At 47.5% G+C, this 22,436-nt stretch overlaps 1 protein-coding gene and 2 long non-coding RNA genes across 33 annotated transcripts in view; 1 reads left to right on the top strand and 2 right to left on the bottom strand.

Moving 5' to 3' along the window:
- pank2 (pantothenate kinase 2) overlaps window positions 1–19,002 on the bottom strand; it is a 32,193-nt gene extending 13,191 nt beyond the window's left edge. The window contains exons 1-4 of one of the 17 annotated variants that reach the window (XM_052495946.1): window positions 18,359–19,002; window positions 17,644–17,790; window positions 7,810–8,015; window positions 5,006–5,256 (exon numbers count right to left, since the gene is read on the bottom strand). In XM_052495946.1, the coding sequence (XP_052351906.1) occupies window positions 5,006–5,256; window positions 7,810–8,015; window positions 17,644–17,790; window positions 18,359–18,602 (848 nt within the window). In that variant the 5' untranslated portion in view covers window positions 18,603–19,002. Of the gene's footprint in view, window positions 1–5,005; window positions 5,257–6,873; window positions 6,889–6,921; window positions 6,945–7,013; window positions 7,031–7,061; window positions 7,081–7,109; window positions 7,127–7,157; window positions 7,173–7,204; window positions 7,220–7,251; window positions 7,267–7,298; window positions 7,316–7,346; window positions 7,364–7,476; window positions 7,492–7,524; window positions 7,536–7,566; window positions 7,583–7,662; window positions 7,678–7,711; window positions 7,727–7,760; window positions 7,776–7,809; window positions 8,016–17,643; window positions 17,791–18,358 lie in introns of those variants that run through there. The other 16 variants (XM_052495954.1, XM_052495955.1, XM_052495956.1 and 13 more) reach the window with 16 other exon arrangements.
- On the top strand, window positions 5,135–6,708 carry LOC127915678 (uncharacterized). Of its 15 annotated transcripts, none has more exons than XR_008091605.1 (6): window positions 5,135–5,276; window positions 5,340–5,419; window positions 5,619–5,766; window positions 5,996–6,160; window positions 6,212–6,336; window positions 6,490–6,708. It is a non-coding gene; the product is annotated as an uncharacterized LOC127915678 (long non-coding RNA). The 15 variants fall into 15 exon arrangements; XR_008091598.1 differs by having other exon boundaries at window positions 5,972–6,160; window positions 6,490–6,702; XR_008091603.1 differs by having other exon boundaries at window positions 5,948–6,160; window positions 6,514–6,700.
- Window positions 19,003–20,678: 1,676 nt separating the features above from the next.
- Window positions 20,679–22,436, bottom strand: LOC127915569 (uncharacterized). The gene is made up of 3 exons (XR_008091361.1): window positions 22,193–22,436; window positions 21,977–22,120; window positions 20,679–21,904 (listed from the first exon to the last, which is right to left on the bottom strand). It is a non-coding gene; the product is annotated as an uncharacterized LOC127915569 (long non-coding RNA).

Raw genomic sequence — 22,436 nt, 5'->3', positions numbered from 1 at the left:
CTGGTCCCAAAACTGAGCTCCCATGCCTGGCTACCAGTCTGGTTGAGCTCCCAAAGCCTGGCTAAATAGTCTGGTCCCAAGCTCCCATAGCCTGGGTACAGTCTGGTTGAGCCCAAAACTACTGGCTACCAGTCTGGTTCCCCAAACCAAGGCTACCAGTCTGGTTGAGCTCCCAAAACCTGGGTACCAGTCTGGTCCTGAAACTCCCATAGCCTGGGTACATCAGTCTGGTTGAGCTCCCATAGCCTGGGTACCAGTCTGGTTGAGCTCCCATAGCCTGGCTACAGTCTCTTCAGTTAGCCTGGCTACCAGTCTGGTTGAGCCAGCATAGCCTGGCTACCAGTCTGGTTGAGCAACCTTAGCCTGGCTACCAGTCTGGTTTTGCTAGCTGTGCACCATAGCCTGGCTACCAGTCTGGTTGAGCAACCCAGCCGGGAGCCTGGCTACCAGTCCCCTCCGTAGATGTGAGCAACCATAGCCTGGCTACCAGTCTGGTTGAGCAACCATAGCCTCCCTGCGACGCCACCAGTCTGGTCAGCAACCATAGCCTGGGTACCAGACTGGTTGAGCAACCATAGCCTGGGTACCAGTCTGGTTGAGCAACCTAGCCTGGGTACCAGTCTGGTTGAGCTCCATAGCCTGGGTACCAGTCTGGTTGAGCAACCATAGCCTGGGTACCAGTCTGGAGCAACCTCCCAATCCTACCAGTCTGGTGGTGCAAATTCAAAATCTGGCTACCAGTCTGGTTGAGCAACCATAGCCTGGCTCCAGTCTGGTCCTGAGCAACCATAGCCATGCAGCACCAGGACTGGTATGAGCAGACCATAGCCTGGGTACCAGTCTGTGAGCAACCATAGCCCAAGGACAACAAACAGAGGCAAGGGGAGCTCCCATAGCCTGGGTACCAGTCTGGTTGAGCTCCCATAGCCTGGCTACCAGTCTGGTTGAGCTCCCATAGCCTGGCTACCAGTCTGGTTGAACTCCCATAGCCTGGCTACCAGTCTGGTTGAACTCCCATAGCCTGGCTACCAGTCTGGTTGAGCTCCCATAGCCTGGCTACCAGTCTGGTTGAGCTCCCATAGCCTGGCTACCAGTCTGGTTGAGCTCCCATAGCCTGGGTACCAGTCTGGTTGAGCAACCATAGCCTGGCTACCAGTCTGGTTGAGCAACCATAGCCTGGCTACCAGTCTGGTTGAGCAACCATAGCCTGGCTACCAGTCTGGTTGAGCAACCATAGCCTGGCTACCAGTCTGGTTGAGCAACCATAGCCTGGCTACCAGTCTGGTTGAGCAACCATAGCCTGGCTACCAGTCTGGTTGAGCAACCATAGCCTGGGTACCAGTCTGGTTGAGCAACCATAGCCTGGGTACCAGTCTGGTTGAGCAACCATAGCCTGGGTACCAGTCTGGTTGAGCTCCCATAGCCTGGGTACCAGTCTGGTTGAGCTCCCATAGCCTGGGTACCAGTCTGGTTGAGCTCCCATAGCCTGGGTACCAGTCTGGTTGAGCTCCCATAGCCTGGGTACCAGTCTGGTTGAGCTCCCATAGCCTGGGTACCAGTCTGGTTGAGCTCCCATAGCCTGGCTACCAGTCTGGTTGAGCAACCATAGCCTGGCTACCAGTCTGGTTGAGCAACCATAGCCTGGGTACCAGTCTGGTTGAGCTCCCATAGCCTGGGTACCAGTCTGGTTGAGCTCCCATAGCCTGGGTACCAGTCTGGTTGAGCAACCATAGCCTGGGTACCAGTCTGGTTGAGCAACCATAGCCTGGGTACCAGTCTGGTTGAGCAACCATAGCCTGGCTACCAGTCTGGTTGAGCAACCATAGCCTGGCTACCAGTCTGGTCTAGCTAGAATTCCATTCCTTCTCAGAACACAAGGAGTGGAATGTAAGCACAAAACAGGTTCTGGATTTCAGGCTAGGACAACCATCAGTCAGTGGAGGAAAAGCTAGCAGATAATCAGAGATCCTATTAAATTACGAGAGAGGTTATATGTCATAAACCCCTCAAAGTTCAAACCAGGGCCAAATGGCAGCCATCTTGGTAATGGAGAAATCCAAAACGAGTCAATTGGAATGAATGGCAGTAGAGGTATACGTGATGCATTCCCTGTTTTTACTAATGCAGGAAAACAAAAGTAAAGCATGTGATGTACCAGAAATGTTGCAAAGGAAATAATGTCACCCACAAATATTGTTGTATAATTATAAAAATAGTTTATATGGGTTATATACCAATTGTCTGTATAAATAAAATATAAAATAAATGCAGGAAATCACGGACTACAAAAACAAATCCCGACGTCACGCTTCCAGACAAACTAAACACCTTCTTTGCCCACTTTGAGGATAATTCAATGCCAACGTCGCGGCCCGCTAGTTAACAAGCTAATAGCAGATCAGTGAATATGGCTAGTTAACAAGCTAATAGCAGATCAGTGAATATGGCTAGTTAACAAGCTAATAGCAGATCAGTGAATATGGCTAGTTAACAAGCTAATAGCAGATCAGTGAATATGGCTGGTTAATCAGTGAATATGGCTAGTTAACAAGCTAATAGCAGAGCAGTCAATATGGCTAGTTAACAAGCTAATAGCAGAGCAGTCAATATGGCTAGTTAACAAGCTAATAGCAGAGCAGTCAATATGGCTAGTTAACAAGCTAATAGCAGAGCAGTCAATATGGCTAGTTAACAAGCTAATAACATATCAGTCAATATGGCTGGTTAATCAGTGAATATGGCTAGTTAACAAGCTAATAACATATCAGTCACTGTGGCTAGTTAACAAGCTAACTTTCCGGGGATAAACTAGATGACCATAGCCATATTGACTGATATGTTATTAGCTTGTTAACCAGCCATATTGACATTGTTATTAGGCTTGTTAACTAGCCATATTCAGATCTGTTAATAGCTTGTTAACTAGCCATATTCACTGATCTGTTAATAGGCTAGTTAACTAGCCATATTGACTGATATAAAGCACTTCATGGCTACCGTTAACAAGCTACGGGTCAATGGTCATTTAAGAATGTTAACATATCAGAATTGGCTGGTTAATCAGGGATTATGGTGGTCTGCTTGAATACAGGTACTGTGGCTAGACTCAGTCTGGGAGAAACTTGAAAATGTCAGTGAAGACACTTGCCAGTTGGTATGCGCATTGCTTTGAGTGCACGTCCTGGTAATCCATCTGGCCTCGTGGTCTTATGAATGTTTACCTGTGTTAAAAGGTCTTGCTCACATCGTCACACAGTCGTTCAGAACAGCTGCTGCTCTCATGCATGCTTCAGTGTTGCTTGCCTCAAAGAGAGTACAAAAGACATTTATCTCGTCTGGTAGGCTCACATCTGGGTTTCCCCTTGTAGTCCAACGAGCGTCAGAGCCTGTGTCGTAGGATTCAATCTTAGTCCTGTATTGCCGCTTTGCCTGTGATGGTTTGTCTGAAAGCATAGCGGGATTTCTTATAAACGTTCGGATTAGTGTCCCGCACCTTGAAAGCGGCAGCTCTACCCTTTAACTTGATGAGGATGTTGCCTGTAATCCATGGTTTCTGGTTTGGAAATGCACGTACGGTCACTGTGGAGACGATGTCGTCAATGCACTTCTTGATGAAGCCGGTGACTGAGGCGGTGTATTGAATGAATTAATGAAGCTGGTGACTAAGGTGGTGTACTCCTCAATGCCATTGGAAGAATCCAGGAACATATTCCAGTCTGTGCTACCAAAACAGTCCTGTAGCTTAGCATCAAAGTCATCTGACCACTTCCTTATTGAGCGAGTCACTGGTACTTCCTGATTGAGTTTTTGCCTGTAAGCAGGAGTCAGGAGGATAGAATTATGGTCAGATTTGCCAAATGGAGGGCGAGGGAGAGCTTTGCACACATCTGTGTGTGGAGTAAAGGTAGTCTAGAATCTCCTCTGTGACATGCTGGTAGATAGAAGGTAAAACAGATGGTAAATAGATAAAACTCTTGGTAGATAGTGTGGTCTACAGCTTATCATGAGGTACTCTACCTCAGGCGAGCAATACCTTGAGACTTCCTTAATATTAGACATCACGAACCAGCTTTTATTGACAAATAGATACAGACCACCACCACTCGTCTTACCAGACGTAGCTGTTCTGTCCTGCCGATCCACAGAAAACACAGCCAAATTAATATTATCCATGTCGTCGTTCAGCTACGACTCGGTGAAACACAAGATATTACAGTTTTTAAATGTCCTGTCGGTAGGATAGTCTCAAACAGAGCTCATCCAGTTTATTTTCCACGTCTTTTCTTCACGTGAATGACGGGGATTTGGGCTCGGAGAAGCAGTATCTCCTTCACGTCTGACTCATTAAAGAAAGAAATCTTTCTCCAATTCGTGGTGATTAATCGCTGTTCGGAAGTTATTTTTCGGTCATAGCAGCAACATTATGTACAAAACAGCACAGTTGGTTAGGAGGCCGTAAATGGCAAACCCCCCTGGCGCCATTATAAACCAAGGCCTAGTCGTCAATGGTTTTAGTGGAGCTGGGGGTTCTGCCACCTGCCCCCAGCAGCCAAATCGAACGCTGTGCATCTTATTGTGACCTTTTATTGGCAATAACCAATAAGGATGTTGCCTGTAAGCAAGTGTTTGTAACACTTTTTGGTCCATGTACAGATGTTTTGTGAATGCTTAAATAGTGGTGTGAATACAATTATGTACATTGATGTTTTTGCTGTGTCGGAAACTCAGTTCAAAACGCTAAACCATTTCACAGGTTCAAGGTTCAACTTGACCCCTTTTCAACATGTAGAGAAAAACATCTCTGAAGAGGAAGTGCTTCGCTTTTATCCCCCTTCGGCTACATGATACAAAACAAACCAGTGAAGTGATGTCAAACAGGAAATTACATCACAGCAGGAACTAGAACACAAATGTACATCTACATCTTTTTTGGGGTGGGGGTTGAATGTGGTTAATAGACTCAGGTGACAGACTCGACCACCCAGTGACCGCATGCTGACCTTACCTGGTCCCAGTTACTCGTTTGTAGTTGTTCTTGGAGTAGACGGCCAGAATGCTGACGCCAGAGCCGATGTTGACCAGCAGTAGAGGGTAAGGGTTCTCCAGAGTGAAGGGTTTCTGGACACAGTGTTCAGGGTCTGTAGGGTTCTCATAGTAGTAACACTCTGAAGGATTGGACACCACTGAGTCTATGTAGAGAACACCCCGTATCAGGCAGTCCAGCTCATCTAGCTTCAGCAGCTGGAGGTCAGCCATCTGAGGAGAGAGGAGAGGAGGTCAGCCATCTGAGGAGAGAGGAGAGGAGGTCAGCCATCTGAGGAGAGAGGAGAGGAGGGGAGGTCAGCCATCTGAGGAGAGGAGGTCAGCCATCTGAGGAGAGAAGAGAGGAGGTCAGCCATCTGAGGAGAGAGGAGAGGAGGTCAGCCATCTGAGGAGAGAAGAGAGGAGGTCAGCCATCTGAGGAGAGAGGAGAGGAGGAGGTCAGCCATCTGAGGAGAGGACAGGAGGTCAGCCATCTGAGGAGAGAGGAGAGGACAGGAGGTCAGCCATCTTAGGAGAGAAGAGGTCAGCCATCTGAGGAGAGAAGAGGTCAGCCATCTGAGGAGAGAGGAGAGAAGGTCAGCCATCTAAGGAGAGAAGGTCAGCCATCTGAGGAGAGAGGAGAGGAGGAGGTCAGCCATCTGAGGAGAGAAGAGGTCAGCCATCTGAGGAGAGAAGAGGTCAGCCATCTGAGGAGAGAAGAGGTCAGCCATCTGAGGAGAGAAGGTCAGCCATCTGAGGAAGAAGGTCAGCCATCTGAGGAGAGAAGGTCAGCCATCTGAGGAGAGAAGGTCAGCCATCTGAGGAGAGAAGGTCAGCCATCTGAGGAGAGGAGGTCAGCCATCTGAGGAGAGGAGGAGGTCAGCCATCTGAGGAGAGAAGGAGGTCAGCCATCTGAGGAGAGAAGAGGTCAGCCATCTGAGGAGAGAAGAGGTCAGCCATCTGAGGAGAGAAGAGGTCAGCCATCTGAGGAGAGAAGAGGTCAGCCATCTGAGGAGAGAAGAGGTCAGCCATCTGAGGAGAGAAGAGGTCAGCCATCTGAGGAGAGAAGAGGTCAGCCATCTGAGGAGAGAAGAGGTCAGCCATCTGAGGAGAGAAGAGGTCAGCCATCTGAGGAGAGGTGGTCAGCCATCTGAGGAGAGAAGAGAGGAGGTCAGCCATCTGAGGAGAGAAGAGGTCAGCCATCTGAGGAGAGAAGAGGTCAGCCATCTGAGGAGAGAAGAGGTCAGCCATCTGAGGAGAGAAGAGGTCAGCCATCTGAGGAGAGAAGAGGTCAGCCATCTGAGGAGAGAAGAGGTCAGCCATCTGAGGAGAGAAGAGAGGAGAGAAGAGGTCAGCTATCTGAGGAGAGAGAAGAGGAGGAGGTCAGCCATCTGAGGAGAGGACAGGAGGTCAGCCATCTGAGGAGAGAGGAGAGGACAGGAGGTCAGCCATCTTAGGAGAGAAGAGGTCAGCCATCTGAGGAGAGAAGAGGTCAGCCATCTGAGGAGAGAAGAGGTCAGCCATCTGAGGAGAGAAGAGAGGAGAGAAGGTCAGCCATCTGAGAACGGGAAGTCATTTTCCTCAATTCACCATATAACAGCATTTAAAAAATATTTTAAATTTCCTAATACATTTACTGACTATACTAAACATTAGGAACACCTTCCCCTTTTGCCCTCAGAACAGCCTTAATTCGTCGGGGTGTGGACTCTACAAGGTTAGTGACCACTGAGGAGCTGCCTCAGAACAACATTCAGGACGAGAAACGCTAACCTGCAAAACATTACAGTAACTAGGAAGGATGTTCGCTCCTTTCCCCTTCAATCTTTTCCCCCGGTTGACTGTACCCACCTGGCGGAAGTCGAACTCAAATCTTTCCCCCCCTTTGACTGTACCCACCTGGCGGAAGTCGAACTCAAATCTTTTCCCCGGGTTGACTGTACCCACCTGGCGGAAGTCTCAAATCTTTTCCCCCGGTTGACTGTACCCACCTGGCGGAAGTCGAACTCAAATCTTTTCCCCGGGTTGACTGTACCCACCTGGCGGAAGTCGAACTCAAATCTTTTCCCCCGGTTGACTGTACCCACCTGGCGGAAGTCGAACTCAAATCTTTTCCCCGGGTTGACTGTACCCACCTGGCGGAAGTCGAACTCAAATCTTTTCCCCGGTTGACTGTACCCACCTGGCGGAAGTCGAACTCAAATCTTTTCCCGGGTTGACTGTACCCACCTGGCGGAAGTCGAACTCAAATCTTTTCCCCGGTTGACTGTACCCACCTGGCGGAAGTCGAACTCAAATCTTTTCCCCGGGTTGACTGTACCCACCTGGCGGAAGTCGAACTCAAATCTTTTCCCCGGGTTGACTGTACCCACCTGGCGGAAAACTCAAATCTTTTCCCCGGGTTGACTGTACCCACCTGAAAGAACTAAATCTTTTCCCCGGTTGACTGATCACCTGGCGGAAGTCGAACTCAAATCTTTTCCCCGGGTTGACTGTACCCACCTGGCGGAAGTCGAACACTTTTCCCCGGTTGACTGTACCCACCTGGCGGAAGTCGAACCTGCAAATCTTTTCCCCGGGTTGACTGTACCCACCTGGCGGAAGGAACTCAAATCTTTTCCCCCGGTTGACTGTACCCACCTGGCGGAAGTCGAACTCAAATCTTTTTCCCCGGGTTGACTGTACCCACCTGGCGGAAGTCGAACTCAAATCTTTTCCCCCGGGTTGACTGTACCCACCTGGCGGAAGTCGAACTCAAATCTTTTCCCCCGGGTTGACTGTACCCACCTGGCGGAAGTCGAACTCAAACTTGTAGGCACCGCCTCCAGTGGCACAGAGGGTGGTGTGGAGGCTGGAGAAGTGTTTGTTGCGTGCCATCTGTAGGAAGGCCGGCAGATCCTGGGTGGGGAAGCGGATGAAGTGGAGGTTCCCCGTGCGTCCGCAGATCGTCAGGTCCTTCATCTCCAGGTGAACATCTCGGATCCCCGTCTTACCTAGCACATTCACCGTCAGAAGGAATACTCGTCTTAGTCCATATTGTGCTTCTTTGTTTTTACCCCCTCCCCTCAGATACACACACACCCTCAGATACAGATCCCATGAGCTTAGGGTTAGGGTTAATGAATGTTGCTACACAGATATCGAGAAGGGTGCAACTGCAGACCACAATTCAGGGCCTTCCTGCATCTGGGCATTCCAGCATCTGGGCATTCCAGCATCTGGGCATTCCAGCATCTGGGCATTCCAGCATCTGGGCATTCCAGCATCTGGGCATTCCAGCATCTGGGCATTCCAGCATCTGGGCATTCCAGCTCCTGGGCATTCCTGCATCTGGGCATTCTAGCTCCTGGGCATTCCTGCATCTGGGCATTCCTGCATTCTAGCATCTGGGCATTCCTGCATCTGGGCCTTCCAGCATCTGGGCCTTCCAGCATCTAACTACTTCTACTGGGGGGGGGGTCCTGGGAATGACCACATGACGGAACGCCCACGAATTGCGGTCTGCAGTTGCACCCTTCTCGATAGCCGTGCAGCAACATTCATTAGCCCTAAACTCCACCTTGTCGGAAAGGGGGTTTGAAAAAGTGACCTTTCTTAGACGCTAGACTACCAGGATTTTCGTTGAGGTTTGCGTCATATTGAAATGAAATGGTAAATATAGCTTTACTGCATTAGCTAGCTAGCTAGCTAGTTAGTAGTGCATAAGTAAACAACCTTCTCAAAGACAATAAGTCAACTAGCAACCTAGCTATATGCCTTGCCCTTACTAGCAGGCTAGCTATATGCCTTGCCCTTACTAGCAGGCTAGCTATATGTCTTGCCCTTACTAGCATTCATTAGCCCTAAACTCCACCTTGTCGGAAAGGGGGTTTGAAAAAGTGACCTTTCTTAGACGCTAGACTACCAGGATTTTCGTTGAGGTTTGCGTCATATTGAAATGAAATGGTAAATATAGCTTTACTGCATTAGCTAGCTAGTTAGTAGTGCATAAGTAAACAACCTTCTCAAAGACAATAAGTCAACTAGCAACCTAGCTATATGCCTTGCCCTTACTAGCAGGCTAGCTATATGTCTTGCCCTTACTAGCAGGCTAGCTATATGCCTTGCCCTTACTAGCAAGATAGCTATATGCCTTGTCCTTACTAGAAACAACTATTTTATCTAGAAACACATCCTATTATTAAACATTTTGATTAAGACTCATTGTTTCATCTTATCTTCTTTCAACCACGAGGGTGCAAAAGAGGAGGCAACCTTCAGAGAGAGGACTCCGATCCATTACCAAACAGGGAGAGGATCCATGACCAAACAGGGAGAGGATCCATGACCAAACAGGGAGAGGATCCATTACCAAACAGGGAGAGGATCCATTACCAAACAGGGAGAGGATCCATTACCAAACAGGGAGAGGATCCATTACCAAACAGGGAGAGGATCCATTACCAAACAGGGAGAGGATCCATTACCAAACAGGGAGAGGATCCATTACCAAACAGGGAGAGGATCCATGACCAAACAGGGAGAGGATCCATGACCAAACAGGGAGAGGATCCATGACCAAACAGGGAGAGGATCCATTACCAAACAGGGAGAGGATCCATTACCAAACAGGGAGAGGGTCCATTACCAAACAGGGAGAGGGTCCATTACCAAACAGGGAGAGGGTCCATTACCAAACAGGGAGAGGGTCCATTACCAAACAGGGAGAGGATCCATTACCAAACAGGGAGAGGATCCATTACCAAACAGGGAGAGGATCCATGACCAAACAGGGAGAGGATCCATGACCAAACAGGGAGAGGATCCATGACCAAACAGGGAGAGGATCCATGACCAAACAGGGAGAGGATCCATGACCAAACAGGGAGAGGATCCATTACCAAACAGGGAGAGGATCCATTACCAAACAGGGAGAGGATCCATTACCAAACAGGGAGAGGATCCATGACCAAACAGGGAGAGGATCCATGACCAAACAGGGAGAGGATCCATGACCAAACAGGGAGAGGATCCATGACCAAACAGGGAGAGGATCCATGACCAAACAGGGAGAGGATCCATGACCAAACAGGGAGAGGATCCATTACCAAACAGGGAGAGGATCCATTACCAAACAGGAGAGGATCCATTAGCAAACAAGGAGAGGATCCATTACCAAACAGGGAGAGGATCCATGACCAAACAGGGAGAGGATCCATGACCAAACAGGGAGAGGATCCATTACCAAACATGGAGAGGATCCATTACCAAACAGGGAGAGGATCCATTACCAAACAGGGAGAGGATCCATTACCAAACAGGGAGAGGATCCATTACCAAACAGGGAGAGGATCCATGACCAAACAGGGAGAGGATCCATGACCAAACAGGGAGAGGATCCATGACCAAACAGGGAGAGGATCCATGACCAAACAGGGAGAGGATCCATGACCAAACAGGGAGAGGATCCATGACCAAACAGGGAGAGGATCCATGACCAAACAGGGAGAGGATCCATGACCAAACAGGGAGAGGATCCATGACCAAACAGGGAGAGGATCCATGACCAAACAGGGAGAGGATCCATGACCAAACAGGGAGAGGATCCATTACCAAACAGGGAGAGGATCCATTACCAAACAGGGAGAGGATCCATTACCAAACAAGGAGAGGATCCATTACCAAACAGGGAGAGGTTCCATTACCAAACAGGGAGAGGTTCCATTACCAAACAGGGAGAGGATCCATTACCAAACAGGGAGGGATCCATCCCACCAAACAGGAGAGGGTCCATTACCAAACAGGGCACAGTCCATTACCAACAGGGAGGATCCATTACCAAACAGGGAGAGGATCCATTACTGTAAACAGGGAGAGGGTCCATTACCAAACAGGGAGAGGATCCATTACCAAACAGGGAGAGGATCCATTACCAAACAGGGAGAGGGAGAGGATCCATTACCAAACAGGGAGAGGATCCATTACCAAACAAGGTGAGTAAACATGGTCCCCGAATGAAACCAGTGCCAGTTCATCGCCATCAAGCGTCTTACAGTAAGAGTACTGATCAAGGATCAGGTCCCACCTGTTTGTAACGTGCTAAATATGGGCCCTGGTAATGTTCACGTCTTCCCGAGTGGCACAGTGCTCTAAGGCAGTGGTGTTGCGTCACTACAGCCGGGGGTTCGATCCCAAGCTGTATCACAACCAGCCGTGACCGGGAGCCCCATAAGGCGGGGCACAATTGGCCCAGCGTCGTCCGGGTTAGGGGAGGTTTTGGCCAGGGGCGGGCTTTACTTGGCTCATCGCCCTCTTGTGGCAGGCCGTGCACCTGCAAGCTGACTTCGGTCATCAGTTGACACATTGGTGTTGCTGGCTTCCGGGTTAAGCGAGCGGGTGTAAGAAGCGCGGTTAGGCGGGTCATGTTTCGGGGGACGAATGACTCGACTTTCGCCTCTCCCGAGCTCGTTGGGGAGTTGCAGCGATGAGCCAATTGGAGATCATGAAATTGGGAAGAAAAAAGGGGCCAAAAATATAAAAACTGCTTTGTAAATGTTGAGCTGATATTTCCCATTGTAATTGTTCTTTAGGGTGGCTACCATCCATCCATCCATCCATCACCATCACCATCCATCCATCCATCACCATCCATCACCATCACCATCCATCCATCCATCACCATCCATCCCCATCCCCATCCATCCATCCATCACCATCCATATCCATCACCATCCATATCCATCCATCACCATCCATATCCATCCATCACCATCACCATCCATCCATCCATCCCCATCCATCCATCCATCCATCCCCATCCATCCCCATCCATCCATCCCCATCCATCCATCCCCATCCATCCCCATCCATCCATCCCCATCCATCCATCCCCATCCATCCATCCCCATCCATCCATCCCCATCCATCCCCATCCATCCCCATCCATCCATCCCCATCCATCCCCATCCATCCATCCCCATCCATCCCCATCCATCCCCATCCATCCATCCATCCATCCATCCATCCATCACCATCCATCCCCATCCATCCATCCATCCATCCATATCCATCCATCCATCCATATCCATCCATCCATCCATATCCATCCCCATCCATCCATCCATCCCCATCCATCCATCCCCATCCATCCATCCATATCCATCCATCCCCATCCATCCATCCCCAACCATCCATCCATCCATCCCCAACCATCCATCCATCCATCCCCAACCATCCATCCATCCATATCCCCATCCCCATCCATCCATCCCCATCCATCCATCCCCAACCATCCATCCATCCCCATTCCAGCCTCTCACTCAGCACCACCTTGTCGTCAGAGAACACTCATCCCCAGTCTAAGTACTATACGTGGAACATCTGTGTCTTCTGGAGAGTTACGGTACATTTTACAGTTATGCTCTGTTACAAACCGATGGAGAATCCTTTAACACTTACATCAAAGTTATAATGTTGCCACCTATAACATTTGATAATAGGTCGCTGTTTTTTAAAATTAGGTTTGATTATGTTCAAATGACAGTTCAAACACATTTTCACTTAAGTCATTAAGGGATATTGTGTGTAGATAAAAAAAAAACATTTTTTTAGTCCATTTTGAATTCAGGCTGTAACAACAAAATGTGGATAAAAGTCAAGGGGTGTGAAGCCTTTCTGAGCTGTACAGAGAGCCTTCGTAAAGTATTCAGACCCCTGGACTTTTCCCCACATTTGGCTACTTCACAGCCTTATTCTAAAATGGATGACATTTCGGTCTCATAGCAAAGGGTCTGAATACTTACGGAAAATAAGGTATTGTTTTAAAAAATATATTTTTAATACATTTGCACACATTTCTAAAAAAAACCTGTTTTCACTGTCATTATGGGGTATTGTGTGAAGATTAGAGGATTTTTTTATTTTTTTAAATACATTAAAAAAAATTAAAAAGTAGCCTATGCCTAAAGGGCAGAATCAGGATTATTTGCATCAATTGAGTGGCCATTTTGTTTTGAAACCTCAATCACAAAACTGCTACCCAAACACAGTCTGGCTGCTCCGGAATTATTAAAGGCTACTACACTAAAATGATCTACATTTCTCAAATGGTACCCTGATGTGGTTTAAGCACTGTTGTGGACTTAGAAAATTAACTAAATTGGATGTTCTACGAAAAAAAAAGAAAAAAAAGTGGGTTTTGAGAGCAAAAACCTGGAAAAAAAAACAAAAAAACCAGGTGAAATCAGTCTGTATTGTTTTGGTATCAAGTATTGTTTAAAACAAGTTATTCTGCCCTCTAGAGGACTTTGCAGAAAATAACATACGGCACTTTGAAAATCAGCAATAAATACAGATTTCTAACAGTCTCTTTCCTTTTCTTTTTCAGTAAATCTATCCAAATCAGCATGAGAACACAAGGGCAGCTAATTTAAAAAGATGGCTAGTCATTATTTGCCTGCTTCTGTATGGAATGCAGGTGCATTATGGGACGCAGGCATTATTGATTAACTTAGGTGCCACCAAGTGAAATAGTTCGTAGCGCCAGTGCCACCAGGGGAAAGAGTTAGAACCCTGCAGTGTAGAACCCTGCAGGTATGGTTCCAGCCCTACATAGAACATCAGCTCTTACCCAGGTAATGGAATACAGTGCAGGGCCACTGGAGGATGTGACAACACTAGTGACCGGTACTACTTGACAGACAGCATTTTGTGATTATTATTTTTGACCCTGCTGGTCATCTATAAAACGTTTGAACATCTTGAAGAATGATCTGGCCTTAACTGGCCATGTCCTCTTATAATCTCCACCCGGGACAGTCAGAAGAGGACTGCCACAGCCTTCTAGATGGACTGACTGTCAGCCTTCTAGATGGACTGACTGTCAGCCTTCTAGATGGACTGACTGTCAGCCTTCTAGATGGACTGACTGTCAGCCTTCTAGATGGACTGACTGTCAGCCTTCTAGATGGACTGACTGTCAGCCTTCTAGATGGACTGACTGTCAGCCTTCTAGATGGACTGACTGTCAGCCTTCCAGATGGACTGACTGTCAGCCTTCCAGATGGACTGACTGTCAGCCTTCCAGATGGACTGACTGTCAGCCTTCTAGATGGACTGACTGTCAGCCTTCTAGATGGACTGACTGTCAGCCTTCTAGATGGACTGACTGTCAGCCTTCTAGATGGACTGACTGTCAGCCTTCTAGATGGACTGACTGTCAGCCTTCTAGATGGACTGACTGTCAGCCTTCTAGATGGACTGACTGTCAGCCTTCTAGATGGACTGACTGTCAGCCTTCTAGATGGACTGACTGTCAGCCTTCCAGATGGACTGACTGTCAGCCTTCCAGATGGACTGACTGTCAGCCTTCCAGATGGACTGACTGTCAGCCTTCCAGATGGACTGACTGTCAGCCTTCTAGATGGACTGACTGTCAGCCTTCCAGATGGACTGACTGTCAGCCTTCCAGATGGACTGACTGTCAGCCTTCCAGATGGACTGACTGTCAGCCTTCCAGATGGACTGACTGTCAGCCTTCCAGATGGACTGACTGTCAGCCTTCCAGATGGACTGACTGTCAGCCTTCTAGATGGACTGACTGTCAGCCTTCTAGATGGACTGACTGTCAGCCTTCTAGATGGACTGACTGTCAGCCTTCTAGATGGACTGACTGTCAGCCTTCTAGATGGACTGACTGTCAGCCTTCTAGATGGACTGACTGTCAGCCTTCTAGATGGACTGACTGTCAGCCTTCTAGATGGACTGACTGTCAGCCTGATAATGTAAACCTCATCTATAAGAACTTTTCTCCAGAGGTGTTTTAACATTCTGTAGGCGATACATGTTCCCTGTGTACACCTGTAATGGACAATCAATACAACTGAAAATACATGGCATGTGAGGTCTTACCGTAGGCTGTGTTAGGTCTATAGTCTGGGCCAGGTGAGGTCTTACTGTAGGCTGTTTTAGGTCTATAGTCTGGGCCAGGTGAGGTCTTACTGTAGGCTGTTTTAGGTCTATAGTCTGGGCCAGGTGAGGTCTTACCGTAGGCTGTTTTAGGTCTATAGTCTGGGCCAGGTGAGGTCTTACTGTAGGCTGTTTTAGGTCTATAGTCTGGGCCAGGTGAGGTATTACCGTAGGCTGTGTTAGGTCTATAGTCTGGGCCAGGTGAGGTATTACCGTAGGCTGTGTTAGGTCTATAGTCTGGGCCAGGTGAGGTCTTACCGTAGGCTGTGTTAGGTCTATAGTCTGGGCCAGGTGAGGTCTTACCGTAGGCTGTGTTAGGTCTATAGTCTGGGCCAGGTGAGGTATTACCGTAGGCTGTGTTAGGTCTATAGTCTGGGCCAGGTGAGGTCTTACTGTAGGCTGTGTTAGGTCTATAGTCTGGGCCAGGTGAGGTATTACCGTAGGCTGTGTTAGGTCTATAGTCTGGGCCAGGTGAGGTATTACCGTAGGCTGTGTTAGGTCTATAGTCTGGGCCAGGTAAGGTATTACCGTAGGCTGTGTTAGGTCTATAGTCTGGGCCAGGTGAGGTCTTACCGTAGGCTGTTTTAGGTCTATAGTCTGGGCCAGGTGAGGTCTTACCGTAGGCTGTGTTAGGTCTATAGTCTGGGCCAGGTGAGGTCTTACCGTAGGCTGTGTTAGGTCTATAGTCTGGGCCAGGTGAGGTCTTACCGTAGGCTGTGTTAGGTCTATAGTCTGGGCCAGGTGAGGTCTTACCGTAGGCTGTTTTAGGTCTATAGTCTGGGCCAGGTGAGGTCTTACCGTAGGCTGTGTTAGGTCTATAGTCTGGGCCAGGTGAGGTCTTACCGTAGGCTGTTTAGGTCTATAGTCTGGGCCAGGTGAGGTCTTACCGTAGGCTGTTTTAGGTCTATAGTCTGGGCCAGGTGAGGTCTTACCGTAGGCTGTGTTAGGTCTATAGTCTGGGCCAGGTGAGGTCTTACCGTAGGCTGTGTTAGGTCTATAGTCTGGGCCAGGTGAGGTCTTACCGTAGGCTGTGTTAGGTCTATAGTCTGGGCCAGGTGAGGTCTTACCGTAGGCTGTTTTAGGTCTATAGTCTGGGCCAGGTGAGGTATTACCGTAGGCTGTTTTAGGTCTATAGTCTGGGCCAGGTGAGGTCTTACCGTAGGCTGTGTTAGGTCTATAGTCTGGGCCAGGTGAGGTCTTACTGTAGGCTGTGTTAGGTCTATAGTCTGGGCCAGGTGAGGTCTTACCGTAGGCTGTGTTAGGTCTATAGTCTGGGCCAGGTGAGGTCTTACTGTAGGCTGTGTTAGGTCTATAGTCTGGGCCAGGTGAGGTCTTACCGTAGGCTGTGTTAGGTCTATAGTCTGGGCCAGGTGAGGTCTTACCGTAGGCTGTGTTAGGTCTATAGTCTGGGCCAGGTGAGGTCTTACCGTAGGCTGTGTTAGGTCTATAGTCTGGGCCAGGTGAGGTCTTACCGTAGGCTGTGTTAGGTCTATAGTCTGGGCCAGGTGAGGTCTTACCGTAGGCTGTGTTAGGTCTATAGTCTGGGCCAGGTGAGGTCTTACCGTAGGCTGTGTTAGGTCTATAGTCTGGGCCAGGTGAGGTCTTACCGTAGGCTGTGTTAGGTCTATAGTCTGGGCCAGGTGAGGTCTTACCGTAGGCTGTTTTATGTCTATAGTCTGGGCCAGGTGAGGTCTTACCGTAGGCTGTTTTAGGTCTATAGTCTGGGCCAGGTGAGGTCTTACCGTGGCTGTTTTAGGTCTATAGTCTGGGCCAGGTGAGGTCTTACCGTAGGCTGTGTTAGGTCTATAGTCTGGGCCAGGTGAGGTCTTACCGTAGGCTGTTTTAGGTCTATAGTCTGGGCCAGGTGAGGTCTTACCGTAGGCTGTTTTAGGTCTATAGTCTGGGCCAGGTGAGGTCTTACCGTAGGCTGTTTTAGGTCTATAGTTTGGGCCAGGTGAGGTCTTACCGTAGGCTGTGTTAGGTCTATAGTCTGGGCCAGGTGAGGTCTTACCGTAGGCTGTTTTAGGTCTATAGTCTGGGCCAGATGAGGTCTTACCGTAGGCTGTTTTAGGTCTATAGTCTGGGCCAGGTGAGGTCTTACTGTAGGCTGTGTTAGGTCTATAGTCTGGGCCAGGTGAGGTCTTACTGTAGGCTGTGTTAGGTCTATAGTCTGGGCCAGGTGAGGTCTTACCGTAGGCTGTGTTAGGTCTATAGTCTGGGCCAGGTGAGGTCTTACCGTAGGTAAGCTGGGACCAGGAGACTGAAAAATAGCTTCAATCTCAAGGCCATCAGACTGTTAAAACAGCCACCACTAGCACAGAGAGGCTGCTGCCTACATACTGACTTGAAATCATTGGCCACTTTAATAAATGGATCACTAGTCACTTTAATAATGTTTACATATCTTACATTACTCATATCACATGTATATACTGTATTTTATACCATATACTGCACCTTGCCTCTGCTGCTCGGACATCGCTCATCCATATACTCATATGTACATCTTCTCATTCACCCCTTTAGATTTGTGTGTATTAGGTAGTTGTTGGGGAATTCATTGATTACTTGTTAGATATTACTGCACGGTCGGAACTAGAAGCACAAGCATTATGCTACACTGACATCTACTAACCATGTGTATATGTGACTAATAAAATGTGATTTGATTCTTACCGTAAGCTATGTTGGAGGTCAGGTAGCGCCGAATGCTCTTCAGGTTCTCTACCTCCTCCTGCTCCTCCTCGGCTGTGATATCTTTAGGCTCAAAGTAGACCAGCTTCACCAGGGTGCCACCGATGTCCATCCCAAACCAAGGGAAGGCTGTACAGACACAGAGACCAAACAGAAAGAGGACGAGGAAACAAATCTTTGTTAGTCAAAATGTCAGCAACAGTACATACAAATAGAGCTGCTGCATAGAGACGGGTCTGGAAGTGATTAGGAGGGAGGGTGAACAGCAAATCAGAATGTCAACAACACACTACACAATGAGTTATCATTGACAGCACTGGGGTTACTGCGCAATCCCAACTCATCTGTAAAGTTTGGCATCAAATAACACTACAATATATACATTAAAAATGTGTTAACTGTTTCTTTAAAAAAAAAAATGTCGCGCAATCGTGACACAAAAGCGTATTGAACGATTTTCTTCAAATACAACGCTAATAAATATGAGAATAACAGTAGACCGCCGTGTAAACACGGTGCTCCTCCAAGGCAGTGCGCACTGAGACGCCATCTTGTCTGTCTGCTGGAGAAACATACAGTCACATTGTAGAACTGGAAATGACAGGGTCGCATCTATTATCTATTATGCTGCCGTTAGACTAACATTAACATAATAGGTTAAAAAAAAAATGCAATATAATTTACTGGTTCGACATACGTGGCCTGATTTTTCCCAGGGAGTCAATCTTTTGCCTCGACGAATAGTTGGATGTGGATGTGCGTCGTTCGTCGGTAGTGGCACAACCCCCGGTCGTGGTCGTCTCCGTGTTGTTACCGTCTAATATAAACATATTCGACTCGTCACTCCTTGAACACGACTGTTTCGGTGGAGCAGGCGCCGTTTCTTCGTTTTCCCAGGTCTCCGGTTCATTCTCGCCGTGGTGGCCATTCCGTTTTTCCATTGAATACAATTGAAGAATGACGTCTTGATATACAATTAGTATTGAATTCTGCGTTACGACTGAGATAATATCTCAAGCTGACAAGATAGCTAAATGAAAATGGATCTGTTTTAGCTATAATTTAGTTAGTTGTTTTTATGTCATTTCGTTTTCACAACAAGATGATGCTGAAGAGTGACAGGAGCTCTGAGCCAATTCCTTCTAACCTAAACGTCCCTTCAACAACATGTCCCAGTCGGTTAAAGGGATCTAGTTTTTGATCAAATTAACGTCAAAAAGTATCATATTTTTTTGTTGCTGTTGTATTTAATCTAACTCTAACCCATTTTCATAACATTAACCTAATTATCCTGTTACGATCATTCGAAAAGTTAAAATGTGACATTTTATTTTTTGTTTTTACAAAAGCTGGATCCCTTCTAGCCATGACCGTTCTAGTCATGTCATTGGACAATATTGGTTCCGCGTTCAATAGAAGGTGGGGTGTACAGCACCAAGAGTGTTTACATTTAGGTCATTTAGCACAGTGGTTTACCAACCGTTTTCAGTTAATGTACCACCAAACTGAATTTTGCTTTCCCCTCGTGTGCGTTTTACCGAAAGGCTATGGTCTCATCAAGTACCCCCTATAAGATAGGCCAAGTACCCCCAGGAGTGCTAGGAACCACTGATTTAGCAGACACTCTTATGCAGAGCAACTTACAGGAGCAATTCGGGTTAAGTACCTTGCTCAAGGGCACAGATAAATTTTACACCTAGTCAGCTCGGGGATTCGAACCAGCAACCTTTCAGTTATTGGCCCAACCACTAGGTTACCTGCAACCCTCGTAAAGATACATTTAAAATGTACATTTATTTTCACAACCTCTTGAGAGGAAATTGGTGAATTTCTCACTGTTTAGACATAGTTTATAGAATAGATAATGAAACTCCCATATCTATTGGGTGAAATAACACAGTGTGACATCACAGCAGAAAGATTTCAGACCCGTTGCCACAAGAAAAGGGCAACCATTGAAGAACGAACACTCATTGTAAATACAATGCATATTTATTTATTTATTTTCTTTTTTTTGTGAACCACGAGGAAGACATATATATCGACATCAGGACATTTTCAAATGTCGAAATCTAAGTCTATTTCTAGTAATCAGGCTGCATCTCTCAGTGAAGTGATAGCACCTTTGCAGTGCAGCACACACACACACACAGTTACCTATGACACAGAAGGGTTTGCTGGCAAAAGTGGAGGCTTTTGCAGTTGAACTATTTTGCACATCGTTACAACACTGTATATGACAGTTGAAATGTCTCTATTCCTTTGGAACTTTTGTGTAATGTTTACTGTTCATTTCACTTGTTCTGGCAATGTTACCATATGCTTTGGCACTTCTTTTAGTTTAACTAGGCAAGTAGGTCAAGAACAAATTCTTATTTACAACGATAGCGTAGGAACAGTGGGTTAACTGCCAAAATAAGAGATTGTTTACCTTGTCAGCTCAGGGATTTGATCTAGAAACCTTTTGGTTACTGGCCCAACGCTCTAACCACTAGGCTACCTGCCACCCCACAATATCAAATCAAATCAAATTTTATTTATGTAGCCCTTCGTACATCAGCTGATATCTCAAAGTGCTGTACAGAAACCCAGCCTAAAACCCCAAACAGCAAGCAATGCAGGTGTAGAAGCACAGTGGCTAGGAAAAACTCCCTAGAAAGGCCAAAACCTAGGAAGAAACCTAGAGAGGCACCAGGCTATGTGGGGTGGCCAGTCCTCTTCTGGCTGTGCCGGGTGGAGATTATAACAGAACATGGCCAAGATGTTCAAATGTTCATAAATGACCAGCATGGTTGAATAATAACAAGGTAGAACAGTTGAAACTGGGGTGGACTGGGGACAGCAAGGAGTCATCATGTCAGGTCGACGGTCCTAGGTCCTCCGAGAGAGAGAAAGAAAGAGAGAATTAGAGAGAGCATATGGGGGTGGCCAGTCCTCTTCTGGCTGTGCCGGGTGGAGATTATAACAGAACATGGCCAAGATGTTCAAATGTTCAAAATGACCAGCATGGTCAAATAATAGTAAGGCAGAACAGTTGAAACTGGAGCAGCAGCATGGCCAGGTGGACTGGGGACAGCAAGGAGTCATCATGTCAGGTAGTCCTGGGGCATGGTCCTAGGGCTCAGGTCAGTTGAAACTGGAGCAGCAGCATGGCCAGGTGGACTGGGGACAGCAAGGAGTCATCATGTCAGGTAGTCCTGGGGCATGGTCCTAGGGCTCAGGTCCTCCGAGAGAGAGAAAGAAAGAAGGAGAGAATTAGAGAACGCACACTTAGATTCACACAGGACACCGAATAGGACAGGAGAAGTACTCCAGATATAACAAACTGACCCTAGCCCCCCGACACAAACTACTGCAGCATAAATACTGGAGGCTGAGACAGGAGGGGTCAAGTCCATCTAGAAGGCTGACAGACAGTCCATCTAGAAGATTCACTAAAGCCTGGGGCGGCAGGGTAGCCTAGTGGTTAGAGCATTGGACTAGTAACCAAAATGGTTTCAAGTTCATATCCCTGAGCTGACAAATCTGTCATTCTGCCCCTGAACAACCCACTGTTCCTAGGCCGTCATTGATATATAAGAATTTGTTCTTGACTGACTTGCCTAGTTAAGTGAAGGTAAAAATTGTTTTAAAAAAAAGTACCTAACCAACTGGTACGTACCCCATAATGAGAGAGAGCCCAACATTTACATTGTGTCTGCATAACAATATAAGTGTAATTACAAGACTATTTACAGTGCCTTCAGAAAGTACCCCTTGACTTATTCCACATCAACACACAACACCCCATAATGACAAAGAGAAAACATATTTTTAGACATTTCAGCAAATGTCTTAAATACAGAAATAGCTAATTTTCTGTCACACAAAAAAATGTGGAATAAGTCATGAATGCATTCTGAAGGGACTATATAAACATTTGATTTCATGATATTCCTCTCACTAGGATGTGCAGCATGGCCACATTTAGGGCATTGTCACGTACCACAAATCCCCACCACCATGCTGGACAGTTGGTATGAGATTCTTACTGTGGAAAGCAGAGTTCGTTATTAACAGGCATATTTATTTAACGAGGCAAGTCAGGTATTATTATTATTTACAATGACGGACCCTTGTTCAGCGGCAGAACGACAGATTTTTACCCTGTCAGCTCGGGGATTCGATCCAGCACCCCTTCGGTTACTGGCCCAATGCACTAGGCTACCTGTCGCCCCATAATGGGACCAATGCACTAGGCTACCTGTCTCCCCATAATGGGACCAATGCACTAGGCTACCCGTCGCCCCATAATGGGACCAAAGCACTAGGCTACCTGTCGCCCCATAATGGGACCAATGCACTAGGCTACCTGTCGCCCCATAATGGGACCAATGCACTAGGCTACCTGTCGCCCCATAATGGGACCAATGCACTAGGCTACCTGTCGCCCCATAATGGGACCAATGCACTAGGCTACCTGTCGCCCCATAATGGGACCAATGCACTAGGCTACCCGTCGCCCCATAATGGGACCAATGCACTAGGCTACCTGTCGCCCCATAATGGGACCAATGCACTAGGCTACCTGTCGCCCCATAATGGGACCAATGCACTAGGCTACCTGTCGCCCCATAATGGGACCAATGCACTAGGCTACCTGTCGCCCCATAATGGGACCAATGCACTAGGCTACCTGTCGCCCCATAATGGGACCACTGTCGTCCAAACAGTTTTACTTTGACTAATCTGTGAAATAGAATATTCTTCCAAGAGACTTGATGATCATCCCAGGT

Source organism: Oncorhynchus keta, chromosome 35 (genome assembly GCF_023373465.1).
Source record: "Oncorhynchus keta strain PuntledgeMale-10-30-2019 chromosome 35, Oket_V2, whole genome shotgun sequence".
Classification (NCBI taxonomy): domain Eukaryota; kingdom Metazoa; phylum Chordata; class Actinopteri; order Salmoniformes; family Salmonidae; genus Oncorhynchus; species Oncorhynchus keta.
This window is presented reverse-complemented; position numbering and strand designations above follow the sequence as displayed.